Raw genomic sequence first — 20,874 nt, forward strand, 5'->3', positions numbered from 1 at the left:
TACCACACTCTGAGAACCACTGCACTAGAGGGAGCCGGCGCACCACACTCTGAGAACCACTGCACTAGAGGGAGCCGGCGCACCACACTCTGAGAACCACTGCACTAGAGGGAGCCGGCGCACCACACTCTGAGAACCACTGCACTAGAGGGAGCCGGCGCACCGCACTCTGAGAACCACTGCACTAGAGGGAGCCGGCGCACCACACTCTGAGAACCACTGCACTAGAGGGAGCCGGCGCACCACACTCTGAGAACCACTGCACTAGAGGGAGCCGGCGCACCGCACTCTGAGAACCACTGCACTAGAGGGAGCCGGCGCACCACACTCTGAGAACCACTGCACTAGAGGGAGCTGGCGCACCACACTCTGAGAACCACTGCACTAGAGGGAGCCGGCGCACCACACTCTGAGAACCACTGCACTAGAGGGAGCCGGCGCACCACACTCTGAGAACCACTGCACTAGAGGGAGCCGGCGCACCACACTCTGAGAACCACTGCACTAGAGGGAGCCGGCGCACCACACTCTGAGAACCACTGCACTAGAGAGAGCCGGCGTACCACACTCTGAGAACCACTGCACTAGAGGGAGCCGGCGCACCACACTCTGAGAACCACTGCACTAGAGGGAGCCGGCGCACCACACTCTGAGAACCACTGCACTAGAGGGAGCCGGCGCACCACACTCTGAGAACCACTGCACTAGAGGGAGCCGGCGCACCACACTCTGAGAACCACTGCACTAGAGGGAGCCGGCGTACCACACTCTGAGAACCACTGCACTAGAGGGAGCCGGCGCACCACACTCTGAGAACCACTGCACTAGAGGGAGCCGGCGCACCACACTCTGAGAACCACTGCACTAGAGGGAGCCGGCGTACCACACTCTGAGAACCACTGCACTAGAGGGAGCCGGCGCACCACACTCTGAAAACCACTGCACTAGAGGGAGCCGGCGCACCACACTCTGAGAACCACTGCACTAGAGGGAGCCGGCGTACCACACTCTGAGAACCACTGCACTAGAGGGAGCCGGCGTACCACACTCTGAGAACCACTGCACTAGAGGGAGCCGGCGCACCACACTCTGAGAACCACTGCACTAGAGGGAGCCGGCGCACCGCACTCTGAGAACCACTGCACTAGAGGGAGCCGGCGCACCACACTCTGAGAACCACTGCACTAGAGGGCGCCGGCGCACCACACTCTGAGAACCACTGCACTAGAGGGAGCCGGCGTACCACACTCTGAGAACCACTGCACTAGAGGGAGCCGGCGCACCGCACTCTGAGAACCACTGCACTAGAGGGAGCCGGCGCACCACACTCTGAGAACCACTGCACTAGAGGGAGCCGGCGCACCACACTCTGAGAACCACTGCACTAGAGGGAGCCGGCGTACCACACTCTGAGAACCACTGCACTAGAGGGAGCCGGCGCACCACACTCTGAGAACCACTGCACTAGAGGGAGCCGGCGCACCACACTCTGAGAACCACTGCACTAGAGGGAGCCGGCGCACCACACTCTGAGAACCACTGCACTAGAGGGAGCCGGCGCACCACACTCTGAGAACCACTGCACTAGAGGGAGCCGGCGCACCGCACTCTGAGAACCACTGCACTAGAGGGAGCCGGCGCACCACACTCTGAGAACCACTGCACTAGAGGGAGCCGGCGCACCGCACTCTGAGAACCACTGCACTAGAGGGAGCCGGCGCACCGCACTCTGAGAACCACTGCACTAGAGGGAGCTGGCGCACCACACTCTGAGAACCACTGCACTAGAGGGAGCTGGCGCACCGCACTCTGAGAACCACTGCACTAGAGGGAGCCGGCGCACCACACTCTGAGAACCACTGCACTAGAGGGAGCCGGCGCACCACACTCTGAGAACCACTGCACTAGGGAATACCAGTATGGCGGCGCGCTGGCTTCACTGTTTATGACCAGGGGGGCAGTGTTCCGAAAGACATTGAAGCCGACCCGGGCGCCGCCATTGGCTAGCGGACCCCCACCTGCTGTTAGCATTCCATTGACTCCCATTCATTTTGGCGTCACTTTGACAGCGAGTAACTTTACATCGGAGGCGTTCAAAGACACCGTTTGTCCATTATTTATTTCTAAAGAAACTCGACAATGTATAAAATGCTCCATTACCTTGTATCTTACGTTATGGCCCCGTAGAAGCAGTTTTTGTAAAAATAGGCTAACGATTGCGTCATAACCGCGCGACTCTGTCGCACAAGTCGATAAATTACCGTATGGACAGGAGGAGAAGCTCGCATGCAATCGGGAGGACGTGGAGGCATAAAGTCAAGGGAGAAGCCCACGGAGAGTGATAAAGTTGCTCCCGCTGCTAGCTCATGGACAGCTAATGCTCACGCTCTCCGTCTCTGCGAGATTCGGAAGGGAATGATTCAGATTTCTCTCGGCACAGCGACTAGAAGACCTACAGGTTGCTCACGTCACATCTACGTCGTCAAGCTCAGTTTGAGTCTGCGCAGTTCGCCTGGCGATCAGGAAGTGATGCTTCTAATTGACTTCACTTCTCTCCGTTGAAACCTATGGGGTCGCTGTGTCCATCTTATATACTGTCTATGTTTATGACGTCATGAGCTATCCAGTCATTATATAGATCAGTGGTGCCGACTCATTTCCCATCAGTTCTTTTACATGAATTAGAATGTGTGCAAAGGATTGTGGGAGATTGAAGAACACGAAGGATACACTTGATGCATCTTCAAAATGATCTGAATTAAAGACAAAATGAAGTCGGTCTTCAAAAGATCCTTCAAACTGAGACGGCCTTCAGAGGCGCTTGATGACGTGCAGTCGAGATGTGCAGCCTTACTAGGACACAGCCACGGTTTGAGGAACACCCGCAAATTATGTACAATTAGGGGTGTAACGATACATCGATATAACGTCTAACGATACGATGCATTGATTTCACACGTAAAATATCGATATACACCTTTATTTTGACACTCTCCATATTCTCACGTAACATCCTCCCGCCAAAGCGCACATTTTCGTTTACTCACCAACCATACTCTCTGCCGGTGTGTCTTTATAACGTTAATCTCCTCAGCTGAAATAGACGCCTGACAAGACTGACTGAACCCTAAACACGTTTTGTCACAAAAGCCGGTAGGCTATTGTCTACTGTCAAGGCATCGCGAGTTCATGTTTTACAGCAGAAACCGACAAGCAGTCGCACCGTGAACACAACACGATAAGTCCGTTTTAGCGACTCAGCGCGCAGTATTCAGGTCAGATGTCACTTTGAAAAGACGCGCTAGCTAAGAGGAGTCTCATCAAGTGATCGAGGATGGATAATTTCAACGAACTTGATGAACCTGTGATATCTTCTTCTGTGCGTAAAAGGAAAATAAAAGCTGAAACCTTTTCATGGAACTTTAGAGGTTAAGCCTTTATTTATACTTATTTATACGAGTGTTGTATTATTTATAATAGCAATTACTTGCTTTTGTTTAACTCAGAAACATGAAATGTGAATGCTTTTAACAAACTTTTAATATATAAAAACATACTTTCAATTAACTTTCATTTTGTAATTTACCTATTTTTTTATTATTATTATTAATCAAAACATCCCAGCTGCAGTTTGATTGATATTACTTGGAATGCACTATATATATTCAATATTAATTTAATATTCAATTTAATTGAATCAATCAATAATACTATTGATCAGCATTACCAAACATGGACGTTTTATTATTATTTTAATTAATACTGTGAAGCTGCTGTAATACAATCTGTATTGTGAAAAGCGCTATACAAATATTCTTGACTTGACTTGACAATAAAAAAATAAAAAAACATGATTTATGAAAATGTTGCAAATGACCTCTTCTGTTGTAAATGTCCCAATTGGGAGAGTTAATAAAAAACGTAACTGGTTGTGTGAACATAATATCTAAATATCGATTAATCGACCGATATAGCCCTGAATCGAATCGAATCGTAATCGTATCGCATAATTTTTTGAGATATCAGCAAATATCATATCGCTAGCTGAGAGAATCGATATCGTATCGTGATGAACTGTCCGATTTACACCCCTATGTACAATATCCCAGAAATCAGTCTGTGCCCTAGATTTAAACACCTCTGATCTCTGAGTTTCTCTTTGTTCATAATGTTTTAGACTGTAATGATTGCACTCAGTGTTACTTACCGATCATCTCTGACTCCAATTAAGCTCTTCAGGTCAAACATCTGTAGTGTCTCCTCTGAGGACAACAACACAAACACTAAAGCTGACCACTGAGACGAGGAGAGTTTCACATCACGTAATCCTCCATAGCTTGCATGAGGTTTAGCTTTGTTCACTAGAGAAAGATCACCCAGTTCATTCAGACAGTGGAACAGATTGATGTATTTATCTGGAGAGGGATTCTCACTGATCTTCTCTTTAATATAGCCGACTGTTTTCTCATTGCTGTGAGAGCGGTTTGCTGTCTGTGTGTTTAGTTCTTGTAAGAGACTCTGATTGGACTTCACTGACAGACCCAGAAGGAAACGGAGGAAAAGGTCCAGATGCCCATTTCTACTGTGTAAAGCCTCATCCACAGCTCTCTGGTGGAGATCAGATAGAGAAACTGTGTCTCCATTAGTTGGTTTGGTAATCTGGTCAAACACACTGATGTTATAGTTGATAAAGGAGAGATGCACATATAGAGCTGCTAGATGCTCCTGAATGCTCAGATGAACAAAGCAGAAGACTTTCCCCTGACACAAGCCCAACTCCTCTCTGAAGATCTGAGTGCACAATCCTGAGTAAACTGATGCTTCTGCCTCATCAATGCCACACTCGCTCAGGTCTTCCTCATAGAAGATCAGGTGGCCTTTCTCAAGCTGCCGATACGCCAGTTTCCCCAGTTTGACAATCATGTCTTCATCTTTCACTTTCTTCTCATAGTCCTTCTCATGTTTGATGTTGGTCTGAATGATCAGGAAGTGTGTGTACATCTGAGTGAGAGTCTTGGGAATCTCTCCTGTCTCTGCTTCACTGCACATCTCCTCTAGAACAGTGGCTGAGATCCAGCAGAACACGGGGATGTGGCACATAATAAAGAGGCTCCTCGAGGACTTCAGGTGTGAGATGATCCTGTCGGCCAGACGCTGATCACTGATTCTCTTCCTGAAGTATTCCTGCTTCTGTGTGTCACTGAAGCCTCGTACCTCTGTCACTCGATGGACACACTCCGCGGGGACGAGATCCGCTGCTGCTGGTCTGGAGGTGATCCAGATGAGAGACGAGGGAAGCAGATTCCCCACAATGAGGTTCACCAGCAGCTCGTCCACTGAGGCGGATTCAGTCACATCACACAACCTCACATCGCTCTGGAAATCCAGAGGCAGACGACACTCATCCAGACCATCAAAGATGAACAGCACTTTATACTCATCACTGGATATGTCCAGTTCTTTGCTTTCAGGGAAGAAGCGATGAAGAAGATCTGAAAGACTGAGTGTTTTGTCCTTCATGAAGTTGAGCTCTCTGAAAGCCAGTGGAAATATGAGCTGGACGTCCTGATTCTCTGTCCCTTCAGCCCAGTCCAGGATGAGCTTCTGCACAGAGACGGTTTTTCCAATGCCAGCGACTCCCTTTGTCAGCACAGTTCTGATGGGTTTGTCTTGTCCAGGTAAAGGTGTAAAGATGGCACTGCATTTGATCGGTGTGTCCTCTGCTTCTGCTCTCCTGGACTGTGTCTCAATCTGTCTCACCTCATGCTCATTATTGATCTCTCCACTTCCACTCTCTGTGATGTAGAGCTCTGTGTAGATCTCGTTCAGGAGTGTTGGGTTTCCCTGCTTTGATATTCCCTCACACACACACTCAAACTTCTGTCTCAGATTTGATCTCAATGTGTTGAGGACTTCAGCAGGTTTAGAGTCGTGGCTGTAGGATTAAAATACAACATTATTACACAGGTCACAGAATGAAATAACCATAATTCAGTCAGGACCGCTTCGCCAAGTATATAAATGTATTACAATTATAGCACACAGTTAGTGTTGGCGGTGTGGTTCTGTTCTGGGCAAAACTCCCACACCTGTATATATAATTACAATCCTCAATTACATGAGTTGTGAAAATACAAATACATGACAGAAAAGCTTGCAGTGTATTGAACTGTACAGGAAGAATAGTCGGAATGATTAAGAGTTGAGTTGGGTGGAGGTGGGAGTTTAAATGCGCGCAGCGATGCGCTGGAGGAGACGCTGAAGGAGAGAGAGTGTATATGTGCCGCTGTGATAGATGTCGACACTGGATTGGTACACGGCAGGAACCGCTGGCTATCAGCTGATGCGAGCTTGGCTGACGTGTCCTGCCTGAACTAACGCGACGCTGGATATTACAAGATATATTATTTGTTTGCTGTATAGTGGGACTAGGGATGGCTCGATACCACAATTTTGGCTTCGGTACGATACCAGAATCTAATACCTCGGTAGCGATACTAAATCAATACCACAGGTGACAAATAACCAGCCTCAAAAGTTAAGCCAATTGAAACAATTGTATTAAAAAACACTGCTTGAAATTCTGCAGTACCAAATGTGCAAACAAAAAGTATCGAAATGTATAAAAAATAATAAAAAACTACAGTCAGGGAACAGTAGGTTAAATTTTGATAAAAAAAAAAACTGAAATGATACAATTAAAATGTTAATATCTTCATATCTTGTCAGTCTTTTTCACATGGTGCAAACAAAATGTATCGAAATATAACAAACAAAAAAACTACAGGAAACATGTTACATTTTTATTTTTGAAAAAATAAAAAAATAAAACGTGTTTATATCGTCACATCTTTTCAGTCTTTATTTTTTGACAGCTCCTAATACTGTTAGGTCAGGTTACCTAATGAATGTTGACAAATGAAGCTTAATTACTGGTGCTTGCTTTAGCAAGGCAACAGTATTGTTATTGCTCATACTTATTACTGGTGCTTGCTTTAGCAAGGCAACAGTATTGTTATTGCTCATACTTATTAATGGTGCTTGCCATAGGCAAAGCAACATTAGTGTTATCTCACATACTTATTATTAATGGTGCTTGCCTATGGCAAAGCAACATTAGTGTTATTGCTCATACTTATTAATGGTGCTTGCTTTAGCAAGGCATCATTATTGTTATCCGTCATACTTATTATTAATGGTGCTTGCTTTAGCAAGGCATCATTATTGTTATTGCTCATACTTATTAATGGTGCTTGCTTTAGCAAGGCATCATTATTAATGGTGCTTGCTTTAGCAAGGCATCATTATTGTTATCCGTCATACTTATTATTAATGGTGCTTGCCATAGGCAAAGCAACATTAGTGTTATTGCTCATACTTATTATTAATGGTGCTTGCCTATAGGCAAAGCAACATTAGTGTTATTGCTCATACTTATTAATGGTGCTTGCTTTAGCAAGGCATCATTATTGTTATCCGTCATACTTATTAATGGTGCTTGCTTTAGCAAGGCATCATTATTGTTATCCGTCATACTTATTAATGGTGCTTGCCTATAGGCAAAGCAACATTAGTGTTATCTCACATACTTATTATTAATGGTGCTTGCCTATAGGCAAAGCAACATTAGTGTTATTGCTCATACTTATTAATGGTGCTTGCCTATAGGCAAAGCAACATTAGTGTTATTGCTCATACTTATTTTTATTAATGGTGCTTGCCTATAGGCAAAGCAACATTAGTGTTATCTTGCATACTTATTATTTTTTTTATTCTTATTATTCTGGACAAAGTTCGGCGCGAAACTCGCCCCGCACCGTTTGTCACAGACCCCTGAGTGAGGTGTCAAAACGACCGGCTCATTGAGGAGAGGTGTGCTATATCTTTTCTAAGCGATCGGGTGTACGATGTTCGCACAGCGGACGAAAAAGCGGCCAAAAAAGTCCCATTGACTTAACATTGCGGAATTTTCAGAAATTCAAATCCCAACTGTCATTTTTCACACACACAGACACAAAGGGCCTGACACCCCTGCATGTCTGCCCCTCTCTCTCCCTCAGAGGATTTATATTATCCAGCAGCCAATAAGTAATGGCCTAAAATCTTCATAGCCACACCATAGCAACCAGTTACAGCACCCTAGCAACCATAGGCTATAGGCACGAGGCCGCAGGCCTCGTGCACTCATTATAATGCACTCGTTTAATAGAGATTTTAAATACTCTATAAAAACTCACTCATAGGCACGAGGCCGCAGGCCTCGTGCACTCATTATAATGCACTCGTTTAATAGAGATTTTAAACACCCATAACACCCTAGCAACCATCCAAAATACCTCAGAACTCCCTAGCAACACCATAGCAACCACTCAAAATACCTTAGAACTCCCTGGCAACACCCTAGCAACCACCCAAAATACCTTAGAACTCCCTAGCAACACCCTAGCAACCACCGAAAACACCTTAGAACACCCTAGGAACCACACATAACACCCTAGCAACCACCCAAAATACCTTATAACTCCCTAGCAACACCATAGCAACCACCCATAACACCCTAGCAACCACCCAAAATACCCTAGCAACCACCCAGAACACCCTAGCAACCACCCAGAACACCCTAGCAACCGCCTAGCAACCACCCAGAACACCCTAGCAACCGCCTAGCAACCACCCAGAACACCCTAGCAACTGCCTAGCAACCACCTAGAACACCCTAGCAACTGCCTAGCAACCACCCAAAACACCCTAGTAACCACCCAGAACACCCTAGCAACCAACCGAACAACATGAATAAGCCATATCTCAGCAGCAGAACATCGTACAGACATGGTTGTTGGCTCGTATGCGATCATGTACCACACTCTAGCAACCGAGTGGTGAGTTTTGCCACTGCAAGCACCATTCACATTTTCTTCTGGAAATGTACGTTCTAGTTCTTATTCTTATTATTCTGCCGCTTTTTTGGCGCGAAACTCGCCCCGCACCGTTTGTCACAGACCCCTGAGTGAGGTGTCAAATCGACCGGCCCATTGAGGAGAGGTGTGCTATATCTTTTCTAAGCGATCGGGTGTACGATGTTCGCACAGCGGACGAAAAAGCGGCCAAAAAAGTCCCATTGACTTAACATTGCGGAATTTTCAGAAATTCAAATCCCAACTGTCATTTTTCACACACACAGACACAAAGGGCCTGACACCCCTGCATGTCTCCCCCTCTCTCTCCCTCAGAGGATTTATATTATCCAGCAGCCAATAAGTAATGGCCTAAAATCTTCATAGCCACACCATAGCAACCAGTTACAGCACCCTAGCAACCATAGGCTATAGGCACGAGGCCGCAGGCCTCGTGCACTCATTATAATGCACTCGTTTAATAACACAACCACTCAAAATACCTTAGAACTCCCTAGCAACACCCTAGCAACCAACCAAAATACCTTAGAACTCCCTAGCAACACCATAGCAACCACCCAAAACACCTTAGAACACCCTAGCAACCACCCATAACACCCTAACAACCACCCAAAATACCTTAGAACTCCCTAGCAACACCATAGCAACCACCCAAAATACCTCATAACTCCCTAGCAACCACCCAAAATACCTCAGAACTCCCTAGTAACACCATAGCAACCACCCAAAATACCTTAGAACTCCCTAGCAACACCCTAGCAACCACCCAAAATACCTCAGAACTCCCTAGCAACCGCCTAGCAACCACCCAGAACACCCTAGCAACCACCCAGAACACCCAAGCAACTGCCTAGTAACCACCTAGAACACCCTAGCAACTGCCTAGCAACCACCCAAAACACCCTAGTAACCACCCAGAACACCCTAGCAACCAACCCAAAACATGAATAAGCCATACCTCAGCAGCAGAACATCGTACAGACATGGTTGTTGGCTCGTATGCAATCATGTACCACACTCTAGCAACCGAGTGGTGAGTTTTGCCACTGCAAGCACCATTCACATTTTCTTCTGGAAATGTACGTTCTAGTTATTAATGGTGCTTGCCTATAGGCAAAGCAACATTAGTGTTATTGCTCATACTTATTATTCTTTTTATTTTTATTTTTATTCTTCCACACAAAAGTTTGGCGCGCTACTCCTCCTGGACCGTTTGTCACACACCCCTGAATGAGGTGTCAAAACGTGCGGCCTATTCGGGAATCGTGTGCTATGACTTTTATAAGCGATCGGGGGTGCGGTGGTCGCCCCAGGGGCGAAAAAGCGGCCCAAAAAGTCCCATAGACTTAACATTGCGTCAAATTTTGACGAGTCGTAGCTCCGAGAGAGGATGTCGCAGAAACGTGAAATTTGCCACATTTGAAGAGGCTGGCAGGCTCTGTAAGACCATACCTCAAAATGGGGTAAAAGTTGCACCCCTGGGGGGCAGGACCGGCCCAAATTTGGCCCATAGACTTAACATGGTGTAGGACGGCCCATGAAATGGGCCGTCCTACACCATAGTAAGCGATTTTGCATTGAACATAACTCTGGATCACAGTGTCACAGAGACAAGGGGGCGGGCTCATTTTACTCAGAAGACCAATCAGCATCTCAGGATCATTGTGAAGCTATCAAGCCACGCCCTAGCAACCATTGTCGAGCAGCTTAGCAACAAAAGTTCACAGACTCATAGCTCAGAGCAAGGATGTCGCAGAAACGTGTAATTTGGCACATTTAAAGAGACTGGCAGGCTCTGTAAGAACATACCACACAATGGGGTAAAAGTTGCACCCCTGGGGGGCAGGAGGGGCCCAAATTTGCCCCAATGAAGTACTATGGTGTAGGACAGCCCATGAAATGGGCTGTCCTACACCATAGTAAGCGATATTCTATTGAACATAACTCTGGATCACATTTGAAGAGGCTGGTAGGCTCTGTAACAACATACCACACAATGGGGTAAAAGTTGCACCCCTGGGGGGCAGGACCGGCCCAAAGTTGCCCCATTCACGTACTATGGTGTAGGACAGCCCATGAAATGGGCTGTCCTACACCATAGAAACCGCATTTGTATTGAACATAACTCTGGATCACAGTGTCATAGAGACAAGGGGGCGGGCTCATTTTACTCAGACGACCAATCAGTCTCTCAGGATCATTGTGAAGCTTTCAAGCGACGCCCTAGCAACCATTTAGAGCTCCTTAGCAACAAGCTCCATAGACTTCCATTGAAAGACATCAAAGGGATATCTCAGGAAATAAGTGTCATAGAAACATGAGGGTGGGCTCGTTTGACTCGGGGCAGCAAACAGCCAATCCCCAATCACCTCAACACATCCTAGCCCCTCCCTAGCAACCATTGTTGAGCCCCTTAGCAACCAAAATTCACAGACTCATAGCTCAGAGCAAGGAAGTCGCAGAAACGTGTAATTTGGCACATTTAAAGAGACTGGCAGGCTCTGTAAGAACATACCACAAAATGGGGTAAAATTTGCACCCCTGGGGGGCAGGAGGGGCCCAAAGTTGCCCCAATGAAGTACTATGGTGTAGGACAGCCCATGAAATGGGCTGTCCTACACCATAGTAAGCGATATTCTATTGAACATAACTCTGGATCACATTTGAAGAGGCTGGTAGGCTCTGTAACAACATACCACACAATGGGGTAAAAGTTGCACCCCTGGGGGGCAGGACCGGCCCAAAGTTGCCCCATTCACGTACTATGGTGTAGGACAGCCCATGAAATGGGCTGTCCTACACCATAGAAACCGCATTTGTATTGAACATAACTCTGGATCACAGTGTCATAGAGATAAGGGGGCGGGCTCATTTTACTCAGACGACCAATCAGTCTCTCAGGATCATTGTGAAGCTTTCAAGCGACGCCCTAGCAACCATTTAGAGCTCCTTAGCAACAAGCTCCATAGACTTCCATTGAAAGACATCAAAGGGATATCTCAGGAAATAAGTGTCATAGAAACATGAGGGTGGGCTCGTTTGACTCGGGGCAGCAAACAGCCAATCCCCAATCACCTCAACACATCCTAGCCCCTCCCTAGCAACCATTGTCGAGCACCTTAGCAACCAAAATCCAAAGAGGGATATCTTCCATTCTGAATGTCACAGAGACGTGGGAGTTGGTTTATATCATTCATACTGACAAGCAGCCTTTGGAGTTTCATGATTGGCAGCTGCCAAGCCACTCCCTAGCAACAAAAGAGAGTACCCTAGCAACCATTTTGCAAGACCTATATCTCTGCATCAAAACATCGTATAGAGATGGGGGTTGGTTTATACATTCACACTGACTTTGGAGCTTCATGATTGGCAAATGCCAAGACACTCCCTAGCAACCAAACAGATTACCCTAGCAACCGTTTTGCAAGGCGTATATCTCTGCATCAGAACATCGTATAGAGATGGGGGTTGGCTCTTTTGACTCATGCTAGCAAACAGGACTTGCTACATGCTACACATGCTAGCAGTGAATAGCTACATGCTAATTTTGATTAGCTAAGTGCTAAATCATGCCAAGAAAATGCTACAAACTCCATAGTAACCATCTGTGACAACTACCAACCACCTAGTAACACCATAGCAACTACCCAGAATACCCTAGCAACTGCCTAGCAACGCCCTAGCAACCACCCAGAACACCCTAGCAACACCCTAGCAACCACCCAGAATACCCTAGCAACCGCCTAGCAACCGCCTAGCGACCACCCAGAACACCCTAGCAACAGCGTAGCAACCACTTAGCAACCGCCTAGCAACCACCCAGAACACCCTAGCAACCGCCTAGCAACTGCCTAGTAACCACCCAGAACACCCTAGCAACCGCCTAGCAACCACCCAGAACACCCTAGAAACCGCCTAGCAACCACCTAGCAACCGCCTAGCAACCACCCAGAACACCCTAGCAACCGCCTAGCAACCGCCTAGCAACCACCCAGAACACCCTAGCAACCGCCTAGCAACCACCCAGAACACCCTAGCAACCGCCTAGCAACCACCCAGAACACCCTAGCAACCTCCTAGCAACCACCCAGAACACCCTAGCAACTGCCTAGCAACCGCCCAGAACACCCTAGCAACCACCTAGCATCCGCCTAGCAACCACCCAGAACACCCTAACAACCGCCTAGCAACTGCTTAGCAACCATCCAGAACACCCTAGCAACCGCCTAGCAACCATCCAGAACACCCTAGCAACTACCCATAATACCCTAGCAACCGCCCAGCAGCCACCCAGAACACCCTAGCAACCACCTAGCATCGTCCTAGCAACCACCCAAAATACCCTAGCAACCGCCTAGCAACACCATAGCAACCACCCAAAACACCCTAGCAATGCCCTCGCAACCACCCAGAATAGCCTAGCAACCACCTAGCAATGCCCTAGCAACCATTCAGAACACCATAGCAACCTCCCAGAACACCCTAACAACTGACCAGAACAGCCTAGAAACCGCTCAGATATGCCCTAGCAACCACCCAGAATATATTAGCAACCGCCTAAACACAAACACATAAACATGCTAACAAGATGCTAATCACAGCGTATGTAATTCAGCCATAGGTAATCACAGCGAATGTAATCACAGCGTATGTAATCACACTTTTTATTAATCATAACTTTAATCAACATTAAAATATAGAGACAATATCATATAGATGCATTTTAAAATTAAATGGAATTATATTAATAAGGCAAATTATATAAGCATGTTATTGTTTATTATTAAAATATATCATTTAGGCATTGCCACAATGTAATGTGTCTTACTAACAGCCAGGTGTTTTAATAATTTGTGATGAATTTGAATGCAATCATAACGTCTCAATGACCACGTCATCTGTAAGCATGAGCTTCTAAAAAAAAAAAAAAAACTTTACTAGACTATAAATACATTAAATAATTTAACCTTGTTATTGTGTGTATATTTTTTGGTTTGCAGTTGTATTTAATGATTATACACATATTACGGATGATAAACCAATTCAATCGATAAAACTACAAAGTGGTATATAATTACAAAATAAAGTAATTATGATTGTTATTAATATTATTTTATAAAGTAAGTAACAGGTCAGATAAAAGGAGTTTCATCACTACGTGAGTGCGTGCTTGTGACGAAACAGAATTAATTCACTCTTTCCAGATATAGCCGGCTAAGTGCACTCAAATGCCATACACTGTTTAGTGAATGAGTGAACGAGTGAGCGGACATTTTGGAGACAACTCGGTAAGAGTCATTTGAAAGATTTGTTCACAATGAACGAATCGTTCTTGACCGACTCTTCACTAGAATGTGTGATGCTATTGGTCGTACAATCTAAGCTCGCTGCTGATTGGCTGCGAGAGCGAGTTCACGGAGCACCACTGATCAACCGCACCCACTCTTCTCCTGACAGAGGTGAGTACAGGCGGTTATTTTCAAATATGCTGGTTTATAAAGTCTTGTATTGTCAAATGCAGCTCTTTATTGCAATTAAATGTTGGTAATATTATTCATCTTATAATATGAGTTGTAGTTTTGTAGATTTGTTCACACCGAAGCTAATATTTTCTCTGTAAAGACTGAGGGTAACGTTAATCTATGATAATGTCTACAGCTAGCCACACTTCTATCTTCTTTGTGTGAAAACGTGAATTATATTTTGTGTGTGTCTTATGGATATTACGTCCTTTGTTTTTTGCTGTTTGTGTAGCTTACAATTTATTTACACTGTGTGAGGAGTGTAGGCTATTCATTTTGGTGCATATTTTAAGCTAAAGCATCCTTAATGACAGGTTATGTGATGACGTAAAAGTTAATAGTATACTTCTGATAGGCAACTCGCAGTTTGTTGTATTTTACTTTCATGCATATAAATGCATAGATATTAGAATGAAAATCGTCGATTTATGCAGGTCGCTTCGTCGAAGTTTCCTCGTGTAGCTGCTAGACTAATCAAAGATGGCTGGCGTTACATTAGTCACCGGTGAAGAAATCCGGTGAGAACTGATTCAGTGCTCGCTCGCTGTATTGATCTGATCTTATACATCAAAGTGTAAATATAATGTTTAAGAAATGCATTTTGCTCTGTAGTTGGCTTTATTTAATATAACGGGAGTTGAATTACTGTATAACTGTTATTAAGATTGATCTGAGGTAACCTTGCTTTCGCGCCTTGCCGTCACGTGGTTGATGTACTAACACAAATCTGCGTTGATAATCAGTTTGAATGGGTTCATACGGCAGCTTCACTATATTGGCAGACATTTATGGTAAATATTAACGCATGATGTGACGCATAACGCATCGATTACTACGTTGATGACATTCACAGTGTATTGAGGAGTGATGGAGAGACATATGTTTTTCTTGTGTTTAACCCTGGGACATTATAGATTATTTTTCAGACTCAAAAACTGACCAAACTCCTTAAGTGCAACTTTTATCAATTAAAAATAAATTCACTATATTTCAGTGCAATATGGAAAAGAATTATGATCCAATAATGTCGATTGATGCATTATATAATTGTTCGTGTCAATCCAAGGCATGCGTTGAGCAGTTACAGCCAATCACACGCGTTTCTGCTGAGTTTAAAAATGCATGAAGGCGGTTAACGTTAGATTAGTCACCGGTGAAGGAATCCGGTGAGAACTGATTTCAGTGCACGCTCACTGACAATTATCTAATCATAAACCACAAAGTGCATAATATAATGTATGTAAGAAATTCATTTTGCACTGTAGATAGCTTTGTTTCAGGGTTTTTCCTGCATTGATTTTTTTTTTTGGCGGTCACCAAAGCCTTTGATCGGTGAGCGAGCAGCGAGAGCGAGCACCGGACGCACGCATCGTTTTCAAAGCGCTGCCTTTCTCTCTTCCTCGCGCAGTTGATCAAAATCAAATGACACGATGGTAAAAGGAAGGAATAGCAAGGTTTTACGTGCAGCGTTCTGAAAAAATATTTTCTCCTGAATTACAGCTGGGTTTGAATTGTGCAGTGTTATCATTATTTGCAATGAAGTGCAAGTTACATGAGTTGTGAGTGTGGTGTTGAGTTTTATGACACTCTTGTTTCTCTGTTTCAGAATACTGTTTTCACAATTATTCCTTGCTGCATTTTAAAGGTAAAGGTTTAATTAGGGACATGGCCAGAAATGCACAATGCTTCAGATTTGGATTCTTGATAAGGAAATAGTTAGTTAAAAAATTATCAGGATCATAGAAGCATTAAAATAAAACCTGTGTTTATGCTACAAATAATTAAGATCACATTTACCCATCCTTGCTGGATGGCCAGTCCATCACCGGTTTTAGGCCGCATAACTTGGCTTCTTGAAAATAGAAATAAAGAAAAGAAAAATACATTATATATAAAGTTATGTTCTACATATAGATAAAAATATATAATTAATATTGAACATGCAAAGAAGTTATGCATAGTTGACTTGAGTTTACTAATTTTTCATTATGTTGTCATTGTTATTTTTTCAGACTGACTGATTAGAGCACAACCTGCATTTTCTGCTGCACTTCTCCTTGGTTAGTATTAATATGGTTTCTTAAGTTGTATTATGACATTTTCATCACATCACCATAATTGTAGTCCCTGTGCCCTAATGTCCGTTTCTGTTCTGTTTCTTTTCAGGTTTTGCTGTCTTCTACAGAAAGCAGTTCATTTCATTTCTCACACCCATCTCCTCCTCCAACCCCCCCTCCCCCCCCCCCACCCCCGCGCAAAAAAAAAAAAAAAAAAAAAAACATTTTTGCATTTTACAAGTTTACACTGTCTCTTTCATTGTTGTTTAACTGTTTTTTTTCCCTTCCTGAGAGTACAACAGGTTTTTTTTAGGCTCAACAGCTGTTACATCGGGAGAGCTTTCAAAGTATGTGACTATCAAAGTGAGAATGTCCTGTTAAAATGATTGACAATCAAATAATTAAGCAATAAGGTACGAGAGGCTGTGCTGTATCGTGAATAAGTCACAGCTGAAGTGTGATGTTACGGTACGTTCACACGGGGCGTCAGCGTCAACGCTTGACGGAAGGCGTGGCTGAAGTGGCATGGTCACAGCAGCGTCAGCAACAAGCTTCATGAACGTGATTGGCTGCCGCCTTATTTGCATAGAGTGATCCTGATTGGCTGACGCTTCCGTCTGCGGCGATTCACTGGCGTTGCTCGCGGCAGAAGTTGAAAAATTCTCAACTTCTCCCGCGAGCAACGCCAGTGAAGCGCCGACGACAGATCCACAATTCTTTTCGGCAACGCTTGACGTCACCCATTCAAAGTCAATGGGTAGCGTTGACGCTGACGCCCCGTGTGAACGTACCGTTAGGCACGATGCAAAGAGGAGTAATCCTTTCAGCCATGACTCATTCACGATACAGCACTAGCCTCGAGTACCTTATTGCTTTTATAAAACAGCTACCACACAATACAAATATTTAAGCCGAAAATTATATATCTATACAACTTTCATTAATGGTCTACTATAGCTCAGCATACAATATCAATTAGATCAAACATGTGTTTCAGTTGCCAAGAGTGGTTGCTTGAGCTGTTGGGTAGTGATCCATAGAATCTGAAGCAGTCATAGCCATGTTTTATCGTGAATAAAACCCAGCTATTGACCAATCAGAATAAAGGATTGGAACTAACCATTTTATAAGTGTATTTTAATATGTATTACTTTAAAAGTAAAGTCTCTACTTTTAAAAATTACTTGATTCACTCAAATTAGTCAGATATATTTGTCAAGAATACTTTTTTTTTGTCATTTCTTTTTATCTTCATATTTTAAAGGATGCCGCGGAGAGGAAGGAGATCTCAGGCTCAAAAAATTCGTTGGAGAAAGTTGGACCTGGAGGAGGATGAACAGACCGGACTCTCCACGAGTAACCAGGTACAATTGATATGTGTTTTGCATCATGCTCATTGCAGGGCACCCTTATTTTTGTGACTAGGGCTGTTGCGATTCTGCTTTATTAATCCCATATATGAACAAAGACAATAGAGATGTTTTGACTGATGAAACATAAAGACCAAAAATATACAATTGCGACAATATATAGCTTATGTGTTTGTCTAGGTATTTTCAAAAGAGTGAGGTATATATAATGTAATGCAGTAGGAGTAGCCTGGTTAAAACCAGACCATTCTCAGTAGTAACTGAGTTAGGGTCTGGCTAAGCTTCATAGACACTTCATTTCCAAAGGGGCGTCACCAACGAACGTCGTTCAAATGCCTCTGGGCGCAATTGGATAGACCCAAAACCAATCTTTAAACATTATTAAAGACAAGTAAATATAATAAGAACAAATAATCAAATTACAAATTGCACAAATGAATACAATAGAACAAAGAAAGGCTACAAATGAATTAAACTGTGTTTTTAGAGTTTTTCTGGGTAGAACTAACAGGTACAGAAATTTTTAAAAAATTTATAAAATCTGAAAAAGCACTGCATATTCATTAATAATATAGGTAACAAAAAGCCATTTTTTTTTCAGTAGGTAACCGGTGTTGAACACCAGTAACACAGACTATCGCTAGATTAGATAAAACGTTTCTAAAAACAAAGTTAAAATATTTTAAAAGTGCACCCGCATAGTTTTGCATTTTGTGACTTTTAGTCAGATAAAATACCTTTTTTCCCAGTCATACATTTCGTCATTTGAAGATTTCTAATAAATAATGTTCAAATACCGTCTGATCTTGTTCATGTGAACCCATATGTATCGTCTTATCTAAGTGTATCGTCACACACCTCTAATAAAACGTAATTTACAAACAACAAAATTTCTTTCTTTAGTTCTTAGTTTAGTTTTGCAGAACTTTTTAGCAAAAAATGTCTTAGTCTCCAACACTGAAGTGTAATTTAACAGATTATAAAATGGATAGTTCAAGTCCTTGATTCTGATTGGTTGAGGCGCGGTCGAAGCCGTTGTAAATTACTCAACAAACATAAAGCTGTGACCGCATTACTTATGTATTACTGCGCAACTGCCGTTTGTGATGCTTTGTTTGCTTTGTTGCTTGTCAACCTTCTTGGAATTACATTGCTTGGCGGAGGAGTGCATTGTGTTATAACGTTATTTTTTGTTGCTGGTGTTTATTTTATGAATCAAATAAATATTAAAATGAATATTTGAATGTAACTTTTTTATAAAAGCAATAAGCCCCTTGAAGCCGTGTTTTACAGTGGATTTAGAACAGCTAAGGGAGTTTTAGGCACTGCGCTCCACGTCGTAGCTAACAACGCCCCTGAGCTGTTCTAAATCCACTGTAAAACACGACTTCAAGGGGCTTATTGCTTTATTCTATAACACAAATTTTGCCTAATTTCATGAATGATTATTTACAGGTTCAACAGGCAAGCACCAGTGCAGCTGTAGCTCAGTTTTCGGGTAGAACGAATGCAGAAGGTGGTGATATTGCACCCAGGGTTTTGTCTGTGCAAGCATCTCATTGTCAGGGTGATGATAGGTATGACAGTTTTTCAAGAAATCATCAGTGCACGTGTGTAGCGTTGACATTTTTGGCCAACGAGAGTGAAGGGATTGCGTTCAAGATGCCTGACCTTGATAGAATTCTAGAGGAGGGAGATGCGTTATATGTCAGCATTAAATTGCAGCTTATTGCTGAAAGACAGTTTAATCGCAACCACCTGACGATGGAGGAAGTACCGTTGAGGGTTTCGTCATTTAACCGGACACACAATGTGCTGAAGTCAGGAGTGATGTTTGGATACCTCAGAGCCACAGGGACCCCTGGCACTGAAGGATGGTGGATTCCTCTCGCTGAAAGGCTACAGTGTCTCTCCACAGATGTCAGTCATGCTCTGCTCCTTGTTGCTCCAGAGTGTATTGCTGTGTTCAGAGACAGATCTGGAAGGTATGGATACTTTGATTCTCACTCGAGGACTGCTGCAGGCTTGCCCCATCCTACTGGGCATGGAACTGCTGTCATGTTAACTTTCACCCACCTGAGTGACATGACAGACAGAGTACTCAAGATCTTCCGGGATCGTGGTGATGAGACCAGCTATGAGTTCATGCCGGTGTCTTTTGAAACCGAGCAACAGTCTGTCCAATTGCCTTCACCATCTGTTTGTGAACCGGTATCACAAGTGACTTCAGCTGTACCAGAACCAGAAACAAATGTTGGAGCCAAAGTAAATCGTGTCGGTTTAACAGCTGAAAAACAAGATGTGGTAAATAAAACAAATAAGCACAGGCGAAGGAAAGAAATGCGTAGAACATTAACACTTTCAAAACAACATGGAAAACTTGAGGGCACAACTGCAGCTTGTCTCATGAGACTAAATAAAAAAAGGGATTATGACAGAAAGAAGTATGTTGGCTGTTTGCAATTCCAAACAAAGAAAAAAGAAGTCATTAAGGAAAAGTATCATCAGGATTGTCTTTTCAGAATCAAAAAGAAAGACTATATATTGAGGAGATACAGCACAGATACTCTCTTCCAGAAGAAGATGAAAGACTACACGAAGAAGAGATACAGTACAGATGCTCTCTTCCAAAAGAAGATGAAAGACTACATGAAGAAGAGATACAGCACAGATACTCTCTTCCAGAAGAAGATGATAAACTACACGAAGAAGAGATACAGTACAGATGCTCTCTTCCAGAACAAGATGAAAGACTACATGAAGAAGAGATACAGCACAGATACTCTCTTCCAGAAGAAGATGATAAACTACACGAAGAAGAGATACAGTACAGATGCTCTCTTCCAGAAGAAGATGAAAGACTACATGAAGAAGAGATATAGCACAGATGCTATCTTCCAGAAGAACAAGAAAGAGTACATAAAGAATAGGTACAGCACAGATACTCTCTTCCAGAGTAAAATGAAAGCCTACATGGTTAAGAGATATGCAGGTGACCCAGAGTTCAGAG

The 20,874-nt window shown here is 43.7% G+C and overlaps 1 protein-coding gene across 1 annotated transcript in view; it reads right to left on the bottom strand.

Moving 5' to 3' along the window:
* Positions 1 to 20,874, bottom strand: part of LOC307005390 (NACHT, LRR and PYD domains-containing protein 3-like) — a 274,937-nt gene that overhangs the window by 87,711 nt on the left and 166,352 nt on the right. The window contains exon 6 of the mRNA XM_079625507.1: positions 4,208 to 5,935. Within this exon, the coding sequence (XP_079481633.1) occupies positions 4,208 to 5,935 (1,728 nt within the window). The remainder of the gene's footprint in view (positions 1 to 4,207; positions 5,936 to 20,874) is intronic.

Source organism: Phoxinus phoxinus (assembly GCF_949152265.1).
Source record: "Phoxinus phoxinus genome assembly, chromosome: 10".
Classification (NCBI taxonomy): Eukaryota; Metazoa; Chordata; class Actinopteri; order Cypriniformes; family Leuciscidae; genus Phoxinus; species Phoxinus phoxinus.